This window comes from Ptychodera flava, chromosome 8 (assembly GCF_041260155.1).
Source record: "Ptychodera flava strain L36383 chromosome 8, AS_Pfla_20210202, whole genome shotgun sequence".
Taxonomy (NCBI): Eukaryota; Metazoa; Hemichordata; class Enteropneusta; family Ptychoderidae; genus Ptychodera; species Ptychodera flava.
The window spans coordinates 20067157-20086891 of NC_091935.1; the positions used below are offsets into that span (position 1 = coordinate 20067157).

A 19735-nucleotide genomic window follows, 5' to 3' on the forward strand; every position below is an offset into this window, starting at 1 on the left:
TAACTTGTTTCTGCACACGGTTTATATCTTGAAACGAGAAAAAATTTTCCTAATTCAAGAAAACTTTATATCTTGAACCAAGAAAATGTTTCCTAGGTCAAGTAACATTATATCTTGAGACAAGAAAATTTTTCCTGAATCTAGAAATCTACATATCTTGAAACAAGAAAACTTCTTAAATCAAGATAAATACAAATCTTGAAATAAGAAAACAGTTTCTTACATCAAGTTAATTTATTTCTCACTTAATTTTTTCACTTTTCTCAATTCAAGATTTTTCTTATTTAAGAAAAGACAAGAAACATAAAACTCAATTCAAGAATTTATTTTCTTAATATCCCCATCGGAGCAAGATAAAAATTCTTACTCCAAATTTTACAAATTCTAGTAAACTTCTCAAAACAAGATTTTTCTTAATTTAAGATTTGCCATTTTTTCTCAAAACAAGAAATTTGGGAGTATAGCTAGAAATAACATCTTGTTTGGAAACATTTCTTGTTTTCAGCTAAAAATAAGATATTCCAAAATCTAGAAACAAGAAAATTAACATGGTACAGGTTTCTTAAAATTGAAAATAAGTTCAAACAGATTTCTTACATCAAGAATCTTTAAATTCTTAGAATTTTTTTAAAACAAGATGTTTTTTTAATCTAAGATGTCCTTTTTTCTTGAAATAAATCCACAAAAGAAGAAAATTAACACTGTACACCTTTCTTGAAATAATTAAAAACATATTTAACTCTGCTGATAAATCAGCAAAATATACAAATTCACCAGATTACAGCCGATGTCATTTCAAAGGAAGTTTCACAATTCATCGTCCTCCTGGCTCAAGGGTCTATGACATTGGTATTGTTTCTATTCAAGTCCAAACTGGTATTCATTTGGCCATTTCACATCTACAGGCTGTGTTGACAATCGTAATAATGGGCATTCAAGCATGATAAAATGGACTAGGATCAGAAACTGTAATTGATATACAGAAAAACAATACTGAAAAAATAGGAAAAGATACAGCTAGAGTCAATATAAATGAAGAATTCATTCTTTTATAAAAGCAAACCAAGCAGTAGCACATGCATGACTCAAAAATTATCCAAAATGGACTTGAAAAATTTCATGAATATTGTATTTAGTGGTTTCACTATTCAACTGCATTGACTTGTTCAGTTTGTATACAAATTGAACAGTTCAGTGTATAGGGCAACTTAATTTTAGTTATGCTTATTTCTATAAACAAGTTTTGATATTTTTTTCAGTATTCTGATTCCCTGTATCCAATACTTTTAGGTATTAATTCTGAAATGCTATACTATTCTTTGCGTTGAAGTTTAACAACCCCCGAGCACATCACAGAACATAGTTACTTTGGAGATTTCATTATCATTACATGTCCATTGAAACCTGTATGTTTGCAATTGTTTCTTCAGGGTATTTGATTTACAATGCAAAATTCTTAAGAGACAAATTTTACTTTCTAAATAACCAAGTGTTTGTTATACTGATGATTGTTATTATGAAATTCTACCCGATGAAAGGGAATAATTGGTTTTCGTTGGAATCTGACATTAAATCAATCCCAACAATCATTATCATTCAAGGCAAATGAAATTTCCAGGAACAAAATACAACAACACCCACTGACCAAACCAATAGTACAATCTCCAACCACTTGTCAATTGCAGTGGTGGTAATGGTTGTCCTGACTTGGTAAGCCTTCCCTGGAAGCATACTGCACACATCAAGTTGAACTAAAGTGACAAAGTAATTGTGCAGAGGTTCAGAGCAGCTTATTACAGTTACGAATCAAGGGATTCAGCTGTCTCTCATAAGACCTGCATGGGACTGATGAAATCATGCAATTAACCTAAATTGTTATGTATGCCGTTTACACAAAATTGTTGCACATTTAGCTGTATGACAAAAGGACCAATTTCAATTTTGAAATCATTTCTGTATTTGACCAGTAATTTTCCAACTTGTGCATGGTGTATGGATTTCACAATTCCTGAGATACTGTAGAGTTTATCGGTGTGACTTTCAAGTGAGAGACAGCTTTTTAGTCTTAAAGCTTTTGAAACGGGGATTTTTCACAAAGCAGGTCGGCTAGATATTTAAGACGTTCTGTGGTAGATGTGGCAATCTTACAGCCAAATATGACAAATGTTACACTCTGATGATGAGAGACAGTATTCACGACTTCCACCCGGTATTTTGACAGCAAGTTGAGTAATTGTACTATAACCTTGTTACTTTAGTTCAATCATGAGTTGCAGCATGCTAGTAGGGTATGCTTACCAGATCTGGGTACCCAGTATCACCACTTGACTAGTAGTTCTAGATGGCACTATTGATTTTCTCAAATACAAAATACAAAATTACAGATTTTATCAGAAATTCAGTATATATTACTTAGTTCGTCCATAGAAACCTGTATACCAAATTTCAAAACTATCAGTCCAGTTCTTTTTGAGAAACACATTTTTTGACCAAAAATGGCAAAAATTGCCTTAAAAATGCAAATTTGCAAATTTCTGCACAATTTGAACAATTCTGAAATAGATCATCCCTTGGGACCTATGTACCAAATATCAAAGCTATCTAACTGGTAGTTTTGAAGTAGAAGATTTTTAAAGATTGTTTTACTAAAAACGACCAAAATTGCCTTAAAAATACAAATATGCAAATTTCACCACAATTTGAACAAATCTCACTGAAGTCACTCTAAGTAAACTGCAGATCAAATTTAAAAGCAATCGGACAAGCAGTTTCAGAGAAGAAGATTTTTTTACCAAAAAAAGCTAAAATGCCTCCAAAATACAAATATGCAAATTTCACGAAGATTTGAACAAACTTAAGTGAGGTCACCCAAAGTGAACTGCATATAAAATTTCAAAGCAATCTGACTTGCGGTTTTAGAGAAGAAGGCAACTGTTGATGGACGACAGATGCCGACGGAAAATTTTGATAAGCTATTTGATAAGCTCCACGTCACTGACAGTGGAGCTAAAAATCTGATCTCTGGGAACATTACAGTCAACCCTCACTATAACGAACTCCAATATTACAAACCATCAGTTATAACGAACGTAAACAGTGTCCCCCAAGAGTTTTGCACGGTAAATCAGACACAACGTAGAATGGAGAGCAAACGTAAAAGGTGACTCTTAAGAGTGATATGATGTTCGTTCATAATAATGAACACTTCAATTTAACAAAAATTTCTATGTACCCCAGCCATCATGATCATAATAGCTCAATACTGTACATGTACATCACTATGAAACTGTTTCTTATGACTGTTAATTTTATACAAAATGTTGTGTGGTACACTGGTCAATGTTTCTAGGGTTTTCGATTTTTGGATCATCACACACATTGTGTGGTTCCTTACTTGTATGGCATCAAACCAACCTGGCCTTGAAACTGCAATTTCCTATAAAACTTTCCAAAGTCCTATGGCTATATGTTCCTACCGTCAAGCTCCTTCTCTTGCAGGATTCTATACAATGACAGTCATTCAGTGATGGTATACATCCACAACATGCCAAAGTTGTCAATACTGATGAAATAAAAAAAAGACAGCAACTGAACAACAAGGAGCATAGCACACAATTTTTCACAAGACAAAGTACAGGAATTAGAGCTAAAGCAGTTCCTTTAATGATCTGGGTAACTGAAATGTGTCATATATTCACAATAGCTTTAAAAAACACGAATTTATGTCATTTTCGAAGCGTCCATAGCGTTGACATTGAGGACTGTCACTACCTAGTACCTACCGATGCAAAGTACAATTGACAAACTTTGATAAATTGCAACAATGTTGCAGAAGTAATAAAAAATTTGGCGCCGGCGCGAAGCCATTGATTGCAGATCGGCAAAACCAAGGACGTGCGCAATTTTTGGAAAAAAAAAAAGTTTTATATTTCGTAAAAATGACGTTCGATACAATAAAATGGCCAAACTTCGTATCAAAATTTTTCCTTTAAATTGAAAACTCAGTGATGAAAAGATCGAACAAGAAAGATCTCACGATTTGTCAGTCGTCATACAGGTAATACTCGTGTTGAAGAAACTATCACGACGTCAAACATGAAATATTGCTGAAAGTTTAGTCAATTTCTTACCGTATTTTTACTGCCAGTCCTCTTGTCGTTGACCTTAAGTAGTTTTTTTCTCGTGAATATTGCCGTAGACAGTTTACCAGTGACAGCGGCCATACTAAAGTCCCGATAGACAGACAACTGCTGCGCGACCTGTGATGTTTTTTCAATTGTCCTCTTCGTCGCAATTTTACTCTTCAACTTGTCCATTCATTGCGATTCGAAATCTGGTCTTTGGACAAAAAAAATACGAGCTAGCGACGTTCTTCTAAGAGGCCGGTTCCAGGGCTTCAGCTGGTTCTCGATCACGGCTTTGATTAGCGTACTCCGTACATACTGTCACGGGCCCGGGGTTACCCCATGTAGATGGTGTGTTGACTCACGTCACTAGCTCGGTCTGATCGATTCATCTTCGCTGGAATAAGTCTTATCCGAAGGAAGTGTTCGTTCCTTTAAATGGTGGAAGAAATCCAAGGACATTCTCATTCAAAAAATGTAATTTCGAGATAGTTTGTTTATCAGACGACTACCTGCATGCAGTCAGCCAGGCCAGCAGCTTGTGAAGTGAACAGGCGCGCGCAGATAAAAAAAGGTCAGAGGTCATAAATTGCACGGCTGGGGCTGTCACTTACAACCGTAATGCGTAAACCAATACAAATGTTTTCAGCGTGGTTTTAGAGCTTTGTCCATTCATCGCGATTCGAAATCAAAGTCCTGTGATATGAGAGTATATTCTAGGACGCGCCATTGCGCAATTAAATCTCGAATGGCCGTCATTTCAATGTTCAATGCGCCACTAAAGGCGCAAAATTGTGTGTGAACGGGTCAATCACACGGTGAGTTCATACGTTCGTGTAGCTTCGGCCGTCCGACGGTCATCACCTCAGTCATAGTGTGACATATAAAACGATTCAGTTACCCATCGACCTTTGTAATTCAATACCCAGTACTGAATATACGGTGGTACATAGGAAGCTGGGTAGAAAGGACTGATGTAGGGGCAACGGTGTATTTGAGCTATACGCATGTGGCACGGCCGATGAATGTAAACAGCGGCACAAGCCGCTACGTAGTGGCGAAAAGCTAGTCGCCACTCGCCATTATGTGTATAGTTGATGAACCCGTTTTAGAAAAAGACGATCGGGCAGTCCCTTAAATCGAAGCATTTGCAACGTCAACCATCAGTACAAACGAAACGTTGAACACTGCAAGGAAAGCATCCATGCTAGGCCGGATGATCCGATCGTTTTGAAGAGCAACATTTTAGGTCGGACACTAAGCTATCTCGTTTGCCTTTTTCCAGAGTAGCCAGTTCTATGCATAGAACAACACCGCTGTGTAAAACCCTTTGGTGAGAACCAATGATCGCAAAGTTCTGTTTAAAAGTTGATGTATCCATCACTTTATGTAGGTCGTACACACAGGCGTACGGAATGTTACCTAGATCGTCGTCGGATGGGAAGTGACGGAAACTGCATGCACCGTGAGGCCGAAGGCCGAACCTCGGTACTGTATAACAATACCAAGGTATGACGCGGAAAAATCGACCGGTGGCCCGAAACAAACGAAATAAAGCATCTACCTCAAAAAAATTACATCGACCGGTCGGAAATACCTTCAAACTTTCAAATCTTTACTCTGGTTACAGCATTTCTTTCAAATCTGCCAGTTATGGGCGATAATTAACTGTCCGGCGAGTACTCGCACTTGCATTGCCACTTCGCCATTTTGAATAGCTTTTTTACTCCCGTAAGCCTTTGCGAGTGGAAGAGTGACCCCGTGACCCCACACCCGCTAAATTCAACCGTTAACGTTAGGTAAATTTATACTGTCAGTGAATACAACTTCAGCTATCTGGCAACAAGGCAATCAACGTAAACGATGGGAAAGTTTATGCTTGTGAATCCCGCCATCTGACATTTGTAAACAAACTCTTCACAGGGTCACTCGTCCACTTGCAAAGGCTTTCGGGAGTAAAAAAGCTATTCAAAATGGCGAAGTGGCAATGCAAGTGCGAGTACTCGCCGGACAGTTAATTATCGCCCATAACTGGCAGATTTGAAAGAAATGCTGTAACCAGAGTAAAGATTTGAAAGTTTGAAGGTATTCCGACCGGTCGATGTAATTTTTTTGAGGTAGATGCTTTATTTCGTTTGTTTCGGGCCACCGGTTGATTTTTCCGCGTCATACCTTGGTATTGTTATACAGTACCCGAGGTTCGGCCTTCGGCCTCACGGTGCATGCAGTTTCCGTCACTTCCCATCCGACGACGATCTAGGAAACATTCCGTACGCCTGTGGGTCGTACACACAGGTCCATCGAGTTGCCGTGTAGTATACATAGAGAGAAAGCCTATGTATATTGGGCCTACACGGCAACTCAACGGACCTGCGGTCGTACGGGTAACTCTCCAGAGTCTTGTACTGCAGTGTATGAGCATGGAGGTAGCAGCTACCTCCATGGTATGAGTAATTGTCGATGCGTGGAAATTGGGGATCACTCTCGGAAAAATCCTACCGGTGCGGTAAGCTTTGATCATGATTGTTTCCACAGTCAAAATCACAGATTAGCAATTTGTACAGTTGTTCAGGTCCGACATACATGTATCAATAATTTATCACACGTTACAGTATGCTTGGTTGGTTACGGGGGCCCTATCTCCAGTATGACTATTGTATTTTCTGCAGAAAATTCAAGGGTTTTACATGTGTGTTGATGATGGCCCACTTTGGGACAAGAGTAGGGGCCCACAGTGGCCCTAGGTGGTTTTAATACATCCCAGAATGAACACTGAAAAAGTCAGTAAAAACTCTGATTGCTTAAAATTAAGCTTTTTGGCAAAAAATATGGTAACTGATTAAAGAAATAAAATATTAGCCTACTGCAACAGTGTTGAGTAAACCTAAATGTTTGCATTATTTGTGTAATTTTGATTTACACATAATTCATTCTGGTGTGCTTTTCTATAAAAATACTTTTACTCAATATATTTTGACAGGGGTTTTCATGGAACATACACAGGCTTTCAATAGAAAATATCCCGTTAGATCATCCATGACCCCAATACAATAAATGATTAAGTGCAACTGTTCGAGCAGACTTTTCAAAGATCTTGCAGAGTTTTAACTTTCCAAAAAAAATGGTTAACATGATCTTAAATGCATATTTTGACTTTCTCTCAATATTATAATTTTCTTGTTTGCAACATCAAACACCTTGCAATTTCTTGATAAAACCGTTGGGAATATTTTTCTTCAATCAAGAAAAATATTCCCATTAATTGTCAGCTCAATACCAAACATGATCTTGCTAGAATGGTTAACATGATCCTAAATCTAGATATTGATTTTCTTAATCCTTTGACTACCATGTTTTTACTGCCTAAATTTTTAAGCAAAATTTTTCATATTTTCCTTTATTTTCAATTGACACTGTTTTCCTTTTTTGGCACACAATGATTTTAGACTTTTGTCAAAATTACGTAAAATTATCATACATACTTTATTATTATTATAGCAGATAATAAGCAGGCTGTTTTGTGGTAGGTGTCAAAAGTTTACAATGACCCTAAAAGGGTTGATGTAAGAAATTATATCTTGTTATCAGAATTGAACACCAAAAATTTCTTGATAAAACTTACATTGAGAATATCTTTCTTGAATCCAGAAAAATATTCTCAACTAGTCAGCTCTATACTTATTATGATCTTGCTTGAATGGTTAGCATGATCATAAATCTAGATAATGATTTCCTTAATATAAGAAATTTTATCTTGTTAGCCAAATTAAATGACTAACAATTTCTTAATAAAACTTATATTAAGAATATTTTTCTAGTATCAAGAATATTTTTCTCAAATCAAGAAAAATTCACTTATTACTTGTTCAGCTGAATGCCAAATAAGATCTTGCTAGAAAACGTTGTTACAATTTTTCTTATTTCAAGAAAATTTATCTCATATTAAGAAAAATTTTCTTGTAAGAAAAATATTTTTAGCAGTGTGTCACTTTCAAATTCGGCTTACACATCCAAAGAAAGTGTAGCGTGAGTAAAGAAAAACAGAAAAAAAAAATTCTCATGATCTTTATGAACTGGCATGACTGGTTACACCCGAGTCTCTCTATACCGGACGTAATACATTGATACTGATCGACAACCCTAGATAAAAGACAGCGAAACTCAACCAAGCTTAACTGACACTGTAATTTATATTACTATTTCAAATCAAACTGATTACACAATCTCTTGATATAGAAGTGACATTTTTGTGAAATTTCAGCATCAAAACTCCAAAACATGACACAAGTACGTCTTGTATGCTGCCGATCAACAGCATAGTGTGAACTGGCATGCAAAGACTGCACACGTACACGGAAAAGCAACTCAACATTCCAGTATTAAACGCTCTGCATCTTGTGAAAACAACAACATAGCAGTGAAAAATGTTATAGTCACCAGAAAATACTCTTCACAGATGAAAGGATAATTGCTTCAAACAAATGAAACTGCAGGTTGATTGCATTTAGCTCTTTCGAAAGTGACGGACATCGCACGCCAAGTATTTCACGTCCCAGGCTTTGGTAGTCCGTGTGGGCTACCATTTTATGGACTTTGGTAGCCCCAGGGAAAAGTTGGTAGTCTGTGGACACGGGACTACCGCTAATTTCGAGCCCAGCTTGTAATATCAATATTACCAGGTATAGTCACGAAATTGCCTATATTTATCGGGTATATAAGGGCGATTTCGCAGATCCGGGCTGTCGAGATGAGAGACGCTTTGTGTAGTTTCGTCTTCGGATTTTAGAGTCCCGAAATCGCCAATATTAACATTTATCTGGTTAAAACCGGCGATAGTAGGCTGACTCAGCATGTCAAGATACGAACCGCATTGTGTAGTATCGTCTTGTATCGGTATTAGAGTCCCGAAATCCCTTATAAAACAATCATCCTGAAAGAAGTAGAACATAACTTTGTATCTTTAATTTGAGATTTTAAAACTTGCCCGACTTTCTTTAGCCACTGTCTTCGAAAGAAGCAGTTCTGTGGGACGACGATAAAAGCTGACTCCGTTTGTTCTTCCTTGAGTGATTTTTGCACTCAACTGAACAACAGTTAATCATTTTCTATGCTACTGAGCATTACAGAGTCGTAACGTGCAGAACTGCACTCCTGCAGTCATAGACTCCAATGCTTTGGTAAGCGGTCACACACGTTCGTGTATCACCGATGACGTCACGCACGCTTCTCCCATGAGCCCTTTCGCGCGCCCATGGGATTCCGAGCTCATTTCCATAAATGTCGTCTACTTCAATGTCTCTTTTCGTCGCTCCGTAGTCGTCGGCGCGTGCAATTATGTTGCAAATTTGAGCTGCATTTTATTCAAGGGTGATTTTGGAAGGTATAAACGGTCAATGTCGCTGGACTTAGGTTTCCCTTTAATCTTTGGATCACTTCTTCCATGCTTGTTAAGACTAAAAATTCATGTACTTGGCCTCTTCTAGTCAGGTATTGATTCAAACATCTGGATCTCAGACAGCTGCAAATTCATTTCTCAATGAAAATTAAGCCTATCTGCTCAATTTCAAAAAATATTGCTCCTGTGCATGGTGACATTTCCGATGTCAGTAGTTCCCAGATATTACCGTATGCTACATCAATTTTTCCTAAAGCAACATAAGGGTTACACATCCCACTTAAAGAAATTAAAGTTTATATGTGACATTTGATACAAGACTATACTTAACTTTCAATCATATTTTGTTTCAACAAGTATACATGTACCTTTAAGTAAGCATTTTCTTGATACTATCTAAATAGTATGTGTATGTTCTTTCACTACAAATAACTTCATACATCTCTAGTTCAAGTCAAACATTACCTCAAGAACAACAGGTGGTCTGTTTTCCTTGTAGCTTTTTATGAAAGTGGAAGTATCTCTCTTTTCCAGGTACTAAATATAATACTGAAGTAACAATGTAACTGTTCTCAGCATAAGAATTGCCTGTGAATGTTACATGTTTACATTTGTTTACCGGTAGAACTCGCAAAACAATGTATCTTTAATGCTGTACCAACGAAGAATAAGGCAGAAATCAAGGTGTATGAAGAACAATGGTGCAATGAAAATGATAGTTAAAATTACATTGAACAGCTAGCAAGATCCCATTATCACAATGACATCACCATGTACTTGAAGCAATGGGTGACATAATGGATGCTACATCAGCTTGGCTTGTGTAGCATCACGTGATTGCATTCAAATTGGTAATATTTGTTCAGTTCACTTTCTAATCTTCAAAAAAACCAGAGATTGTCAGAAACACCTTATTTTACCTGGGTATGTTGGCTTTTAATAGTAAATTTATATCAACATCAATTAACTTATGTTGCTGGCTTCACTGTTGCCACTACAATCACAAACTTGTTCTGCTATCATACTGACTTTGTTTGGAAATAGAATGTTAGTGGATAAGCAACACTCGTAGTAACTGAGAATGAAGGTAGTTTAGAAACTCAGGTGATTGCTCATATTTTGACACGGAGTGCCCCACAACAAATTTTGAATATCGAGCACTGCTGATTACATCAAACTTTCTACAAACAAAAATAGATCCAGGATTGGACACGTTATCCAAATATGAGCACAGAGCCAGGTGCGTACAAAAAAGCACGGATGTGAGGGCGCTTTTTCTCATAGCTCCACACAGTGGCACATGAATCTGGTGTATATGACATTCATATCTCTGCAGAGACCAAAAACACCAATAACAGCTTCTTGTGGATAGTGCCTTGATTGTAAAAATAGAACATTCAACATGAAAGATATTCTCATGATTGAAATCAAATGCTCAACCATATGATAAAACAAAAATCTCAAAAAAGTTCATATGATTTTTATGTTATCACATGAAAACATAGGTGAATTTTTTAAAAATTAGATGATTATACTCAAAGTTAGAATTGGATGATAAATGATGTACGCAGATGTATTGAAGTTGACAATCCCAAACCTCATCATGTGTAACATTCAAAAATCATGAGTAGATATCGAAATTTTCTGAAATTGTACTTTTTCAGTGTGTTTGGTATACGCTTTTAGATGTCAATAGCTGTTTGGGGTTACAGGTTTGTTGCTACATTCGAGTATAACTGCATGTGTGACATCAGATGGGCACCAGTGTGCCCTCTAACTAACAGGATTACAGAAAACTTTTGAGTCAATTTGAAAATTTGCTAATTTTTCTTGAGTCACCATGTATTATTTCCTATTCAACTCAAAATTTTCTTGCGTCACAGAGAATTTTTTTGCGTCGTGGCGCATCATATTGGCTTAGAGGGCACACTGATGGGCACTGCTGCTTGAAATAAATGTACAGACAAAATTCGACAACAGTTGCATTCATGGCTGTTGTTGAAGCTTATAGTCTAAGCTTGCTATCAAATGTCATTTCTAGTGTTTGTTGTCAGATTAAGCAGTTGATTGTTTTGACGTGAGTGATTTCAAAAGTTAAATCAAAACTTCCAGGCAAATATTTATTTTTGACATATTATAATGAGGGAACAATGATGCATGCAGCCTACTATACATAACCCTTCAGACTATTCAACATTGATTTATCTGGTACTTAAACCTGCAATAAGGTTAAAGTTCTGTAAGAATTGCAGGTAACATACCAGTACTAGGAATTATATCGAAAGCAGGGTGATAACATGGATCATATGATTGACATTTCCTGTGCACGTTTTTTTTTATATATTCACTTGACATTTCCACTGTTGCTTACAAATATGATTCTTACAACGAAACAAAAGAGAAAGAGTTACTTCTGAGTGTTTTAACCACTTTTCCATGTATATGGCAATTAAAGTTACACTACATGTAAGTCTGGCTGGCAAATACTAATGTAGATGTACATAATATACCCTATTATAATTTTTTATGTATAAATGTATTTCCGTTCACACAGATACCTTAAAAAGCTGTATGAGAGTGAAGTATATTCAGCATTTATAGATGATAGCTTTGTTAATTGATTTCAAATGGTGTACATTTCCCAAGGGATACAATATGTCCCATCTGTTCAATTAGTGAAAGTTTTCATCATTGTGTTTTCTGTGCAATTTTAGGCAGTAATCACTGTGGGCAAAACGGCCCCTATTTTGTTCACTCAACATGTGACAATTTTTTGCCGCACATACGCTGAATGAGCGTAAAGAGAGCCAAATCAAGCTTCCGCGTAATGTTGAAAACTTTGCCGAATTTCCTAGCCGCACAGCTAAATATTCAGGAAAGAGATGCAGATTCCATTTCCTCATATGTTCCTCTGTCCATTATGATATTTTGGCAATAATTTCATGAAGGAATTCTTAAAATACCGAAGCGAAAATACTGTATGCAAAAATAGGCGAAAACACGGCCAACAGCACAAACGATCGTAAACTCGTCATTTCATAAAAATAAGAGGGAAATTTAAAAAACTAAAACCATAGAGTTTTAGTTAACCTTCATGAGATGCTTAATCTCAAATATTGTGAGAAATAACAGCGAAATGAAAAATTTAAACCGGCGGTTTTTCAGATGTATTTTTCATTTTACGATGTGCCGAATAATCTCGATTCGGATAGAAAACAATGGCGTTTATGCCGATAGAAAACAATGGGTTTATGCACGTCCGATCGACCGAACAGATTGCACACTTCTCGCCGGTTCAAATTTTTCAATTCTGAACCAATGATAATGAAAATTGGCACGGTGATCCTTTGACTTATAAGCAAAAATCGTATCGTTTTAGATTTTTGAATTTCTTCATAAAATTTGTTTTATTGCCATTCTATTTATTCTGATCACTGAAATATATGAAATATACTGTTGCCGTCAACAATATGGCGATCTGACGGCGTTTACATGTGCAGAACAAGGGTCTGAAATTGACGCAAATTAATCAGCAAGTGTCTCCTAAATTGTACAGACCAAATACCTGTCAAGTTGTCTTTTATACAAAATTTGGGTGAATATGAACCATGAACATCGCAGTAAATTGGTAAAAATAGCACGAAACGGAAGCGAACTGGTGTAGAGTCTCCACTGTGAACGTGTAGTGAACGTTATCGATCGATATTCTTTTGTTGCAAATTGATACAATGTTGTGTTGCATACCCACGGATCGCATGGCGCCAAACTTGTCCAAAGAGCGCCAAAATACGCTGAGACATAAAAGTATCACCAATACTAAACAAACTGTCTTCGATTCAATTTGAGTGGAAGAAAACAACAGATACGTTGATTTTATGGTACATAAGTCAATATATACGGGCTGTCATGGACAAATTCATGACGTAACCTGAAAATACGAGCGACAGGCGAGCAGATTTCGATCGATATTTTATTGAAATGAAATTGATACAATGTTCGCTGTCGTCACTAGCAACCAGCCCCAAGCGTTGTCCGGCTGGGGGCGCTGTACTGAACAATTTAGGGCCCTTTTTGCCCATAGTGAATCTGGGTCAAAATTAGTGTTTTCAGAAGCTTATTGGCCCCAACAAATTTAAAATTTGGTGCTCAGGCTGGAGTAATTAGTTACCAAAATGGCTTTTGTCCAAGTACTACTAATAAACTGCAACATTCAAGAAAGTAGGGAAGTCCAATAAGTTTCCATGATAACTATTTGGCTTCTTGCACTAGATTGACAGCCAGAAGTATCTGATCATGGACCAATTTTATAACTTATTACACAAAAATTTGTATAAACTGCTGTTCCACTGTTTAAAATCAAACTTTCAAGACTTGAATAATTTCCAATTATTTTACACTGTTGGAGAATGAGTTGGTCGGTCTGTCCACCAACTTCATTTCGAAATTCCCCCAACAAAGTCAAAAAGATTTAATATTGCAAGTTTTGGAACAGTATGCCTGTACAGGTAGTCACTTTCAAGTGAGGAAAATGAAAGCATTTGGCATCCAGTAATGACATCGTACATACCGGTATGAGGAAGTTGACCAAGAGGTTAAGCACAAGTTTCTTCCAAAGTGAAAGAAAAAGCCATAGAAGCAGGAAAAAAAAAAAAGACAACTGCGTGAATATCCAATGACTCATTTTTGGGCAACTGCCTAGTTTTTATTATCCTATCGTTTGCAAAGAGTAAAACATTGATGAAAAATCATGAATATTCATGGCCATTTTTGTAATCAGGAACTATAGTGTATGCAATCAGCCTGTCAACTCAGGCTTAAAATTCGTGCTAACAACTAAACTCTTTCCAGTTCTGATTTTAAAATAGCCCATAGATATTTGTTGTATATTTTTATTCAGTTTAAGAACAGCAAAACGTTAAGTTGTCAAAACATAGAATGAAAATGATAATGATGAAGGAATGTAGAGCATAATGACTGAATAAACAAATAAATGATGAATTAATGTAATGTCTGAGAATGAATAAATTGACATACATGTGTTTCTTCAGTACACTTGTACTGATACATGTTCAGTGCTGTAACCTTATTTCATATTTTTTTGTAAAAGGATCAAATTTTAAATCATAGATTTATGATTGTTCAGTAAAGCTTGCATTCTGGTTGTTCCATTTTTCCTTTGAAAATGACAGAAACCAGAAATGGGAAAATTCTTTGTCACTGATATATGAAACAATTAAAAGTTTGAGTGTCTGCAAAAGTTAGAGTGTCTGCAAATAGTACATACTTTATGGCCAACCAGTCCAGAAGTCAATTAAACATCAGTGTTATTGGTGGACGTGAGTAGACTTTACAATGTACAAAACCACTCTGCATTCCAGCCATGATAGGAATTGTTGTGTTGTTATAATGTTGCAATTTTGTCCACACCTGAGAGGTCGAGTTATACACAATTTCAAAGAAAGTTTTATCATTGAGCTCTAATGTGTTACGTTCATAGTAAAGGCTTTAATATTCTTGAGAAATCATGAAGTTGTTATTGGCAAACGTTCAGTTTAACCAGCAATTTTAAAGTCAGCACATATCAGTGTAATTTTCTATGACAGCCTTTCAATGCATTGAACTTAACATATAGATTTAACAAAGTATTTCTTTAAATGAAGTAACAGGCATTCCTTGTATGGTTTTATTCTTAATGGAAAAAATTCATTTCAATTCCTTCAGAGATGTAAAACAAAACTTTGAGAGAAATCATTAACTGGATTAATGAGTGAACTAATGAATGAATTGGTGGATTATGTAAAGGATGAATAAAATAATGAATGAATGAATGACAGATTATTGAATAAAGAATAAGCTGACATAATTTTTCTTAATTTCTAAGTGAATAAGAATATGTGCCTGTAAGTCACACAAGGGCAACATTCCTGAGTTTGATGATATCCAAGTACAACTAGGAAATGTATTTTGGTTTCAGTCATAAATGTACTGTACAGCCTGTATCAGACATCATATTCACACCAATTTCTGTATCTGTAGATCCACAGAAAGAGCAAATCACTAATACCAGATTATATGTCATTTGGTACCGGTAGTCATTTTATTATCACCACTAGGGCTTTGAGTACTGTTATTTCCCATGACTTGTACACACTGAGGATTACAAATGTGAGATAATCACAGGATAAATGGTATCACGAAAAATTTAGTCACTCTACAGTGTTCAATCCATAAAAATTTAAATGTTGTCTCTTTAGGGATTGGTCAGTTTCTTCGGCCTGGGGGGGGGGGATGGATTAATGGGAGGTGGGGGGTGTCATCCTGTTTTTGACTTTGGTGATGCTATAGTTCTTCGAAATTTGTATAAGACAGTGATATTACTGTATTATATCATACCAGTATATTGATGGCGCAAATGCAGTGATCTGATTGGTCAAGACGCGAAAAGAAACGTGGCTTGATATACCACTGTTGGCACACGCACTAGCTCTCTGCAAAGCAAGAATAATTTTTTGATGTTCCGCTCCAGAATTTCAACATACTATTATGATATAATAACAACAACTAGCAATGGTATACCACTCGATTTTGACCACTTCACTTCATACGGTATATGCACTCCCTATCACTCGTGCATATATGTCGTAAACTGGTAAAAAATCTTGTGGTAGACCATCGCTGGGTGTGCTTTATTGCTTAATTAGACCATAATTGAATAAATAGGTTCAGGAATCTTATAGTTAAAACAAGTCAGGGCTCGACGGTTGCCTGCTTGCCGGGACCTTGAAAACCTTCATGATAGGAAGGATAAGAATTTATATATAAACAAAGGAAATGTACCAACATTTTAGGTATTTTACCTGACTACATAACTTAAAAAGGTACCAACTTGTTCAAACCAGTAAACAAGGTGTCAACTTGTTCAAACCAGTGTTTGTGTATTACATAAATCCACTGTCCTTCCACAATACATCATAAATCCACACACGATGTGTGTACAATATAACTCTGAATGTAAATTTGTTCTTTGATTCTTTTAAAGGTGATGTGCCCACAAATGTTGAATATGCTTGCCCAAATTTGAATTGCACTGTGACCTGGGATCCGCCTGCTGACACAAGTGACAATGACACTATCTTTTACACAACAGTACATCAAGCGTAAGTTATCATTAATTTTCTGCTGGCTTCTCCATCAATTGTGTCATATTGCTATCATGACTGTTAATATGTACGTACTCTTATGTGACACATTTGTACGGTATATAGAATATTTGTGCTTCATTTATTCCAATGAAGTTTATTTGATTTTTGTAACAACATTTCATACAACAATGTTGTTGGTTTACTCCAGGATGTAATTTTAGATAAGTTTTTATAATGTAATCATGTAATTAAATTATTCAGCTTGTCTAACATAAGGGGCATATATATTAAAAAAAGGCCATTATCATGGCCAACTTAAGTGGCAAATTATTTGCAGCATTTTTTGTGTGTAGTCGATACAGTGGTTTAGAGGCATCAACATGTTGTGATGTCCACATCTGTTTGTCTGTTGGTGTGATATCTTAAGAATGGCTAATTGAATTTTAATCAAATTGGGCACATAGATTCTATTTTGGAATAGTCACGTGAACATGTCAATCATTGTCTCGCGCTGTCCCAATTCCAAGGCAAGTCAGCCATCAGCGGACATAGCTTTCACCACACTAGTGACAGATGGCCATAGTATTCAGAGTTATTTAGAATATTTACAAATATATTTATGAAGTAAATACAATGACACAATTGAAACAGCTAGTAGGCGTTTTTGGTAAAAAATCTTTCTCTTCATACCCGCTTGTCAGACAGCTTTGTTATTTGGTATGCAGGTCCCTTGGGATAACCCAACTTAGATTTGTTCAAATTGTGATGAAATATGCAAATCTGTATTTTTAAGGATTTTTTTGTCATTTTTGGTCAAAATTTATTTCATCAAAACTGCTTGTCTGACAGCTTTGATATTTGATATACAGGTTCCTACAGATGAACTAAATATGATATATTGAATATATGATGAAATCTGCAATTTTGTATTTTTGGTGCAATTTTTGCCATTTTTGGTCAAAAAATGTGTTTCTCAAAAACTACTTGTCTGATGCCTTTGATATTTGGTGTACAGGTTCCTAGGGGTTGTCTTAGTGTGATATATTGACATTTGATGAAATCTTCAATTTTGTATTTTTGGGTCAATTTTTGCCATTTTTGGTCAAAATACTTGTTTCTCAAAAGTTACTCATTGATAGCTTTGATATTTGGAATACAAGTTCCAAGGCTTTATCTTAATAATGTAATATATTGTAACTATGATGAAATCTTCAAATTTGTATTTTGCAGCTAATTTTGCCATTTTGGTTAGGCCATCCTGAAATGAGCTATCAAAGATATCCACCTTCTTAATAAATACATGTGTCACAAAAAGTTATTCTCTACATAACACAGCAGAGCTCTGTTGACTGTTGGGTTGCTTGTTTTTTCAAAACCGCTGGTCAGACAGCTTTAATATTTGGTTTACAGGTCCCTAGGATGACCTTAGTGAGATAATTTCATACAGTCAGGAAATACTTCAGTTTGTGTCCATGTCTATATGTATAGTAGCTTCAGGGACTTTGGCAGTATTTTTTCTAACTGCTACTGCATGTAAGAGAGCATGGTGTTTGTATGTTTCTTACAGCTGTAATAAATGGTCGACCAGCCCCTTAAAAAAAATACCTGAATGTACTAACACAACTGAGAGAAATTGCAACCTGGGTAATGACATTGAGCCTCATACACAATGGTGTGTGCATGTTGGAAGTCATAGCAAAGAAGAAGGATTAAGCATCAGTCCAACTCCCCAGCTGTTTTTCACCGCATCAAACTCCGGTAAGCTTACAGATCTGAACTATGTTTCGTAATGCTTGCTATATTTCTGGCTTTCAGAGATGCGGAGTTGGTGCATGATCCCGATAAATGGATACAAAAACCAGAATGTAGCAACACATCACTCCAATTTTGCCACTTTGGAGCAGACTTTGATAACATTATTGGCCCTTGGGTTATCAGAGTTAAGGCTGCATGGGAGGGCAATCAAGATAGTGATTCATTCACAGAAGTTAGAGTAGAACCATATAATGATGGTAAGCATTTATATCAAAGAATTGTAATTTTATATACTTGGCAAATGTATAAATACCAGCATTTCTACCCAAAAGAAACTGAGTCAAATATAAGAAAATCAGTGTCCTACATTATTTCCTTGAATCAATATACTGGTATAATTTTGACATCAGGTATTGAAATATTCTGCAGACTTAAAAAGATGTATGCATATGAAACTGTTATGGATAAATTCTCATTATCATTAAATATACCAAAACTATTGGTGAAAGTGCCAATATAATCTGAAAAACTCCTGTCTATATCATTTCCCAGGATTGCCCATATTTGTAATACATCAGGGATTCAACATGTGATATTTTATATGAGCAGATTAATATGAGCATGCTAATAGAAAATTAGCTAATAATGCTGTGCAAAATCAAAGCTTTCAGCTGTTAAAGGCATGTGGCTAATGAGATGATGTAACACATGAGGTAGTATTCTGAAAGACCGATTTCTGCTGAAGTCAGCATATCAAAACAATCGTGGATACTCTTCTCAAGTATTTTGGTATACCTGTATATCTTACTGATTGATGTGCATTTGATTTCACTGCATTCTGCAAAAGAACCTCTGTCTTTCTAGCATTTCATTGGCATTATGCATCCCTTTCAAGTTTTTACCCCCTAAAGCATGTTTAAGGAGAATGCACTTTGGGGATAGATATTGTATTCAGACTCGCAATGTTTTACATCAATTTTCTGATTGACAACTTTTGGAAGGGACTCATGATACCGGTAAATGTACACAGAAAATTATCAGGTTACAACATACTGCTGGGATTGATTGGAAATTATGGTCTCAGTGCCCAATTGCTTCTAAGTCTACCATGCACAGCATGGGATATGCATTGCATTATCTCCATATTTAGGATTAAAATACATTAATTTTAATTGATTGTGAAACAATTTTTCTCTGTGAAACAAAAAAATTAATCCTATGTTTCTTGAATTTGTCACATTAAATAATCGGTCAAAGAGCAAATGCATTCCCACTGTCTGTCAAAGCTTAGTGTGATGTTTAGATTTTGGAGTATCATC

At 35.9% G+C, this 19735-nt stretch overlaps 1 protein-coding gene across 2 annotated transcripts in view; it reads left to right on the forward strand.

Annotated features, from left to right (window-relative positions):
• The window catches only part of LOC139138743 (serine-rich adhesin for platelets-like), an 81609-nt gene that overhangs the window by 34370 nt on the left and 27504 nt on the right, over nucleotides 1-19735 (forward strand). Inside the window, exons 2-3 of one of the 2 annotated variants that reach the window (XM_070707254.1) lie at nucleotides 16559-16676; nucleotides 18477-18673. In XM_070707254.1, the coding sequence (XP_070563355.1) occupies nucleotides 16559-16676; nucleotides 18477-18673 (315 nt within the window). Of the gene's footprint in view, nucleotides 1-16558; nucleotides 16677-18228; nucleotides 18420-18476; nucleotides 18674-19735 lie in introns of both variants that reach the window. The other variant, XM_070707255.1, reaches the window with a different exon arrangement.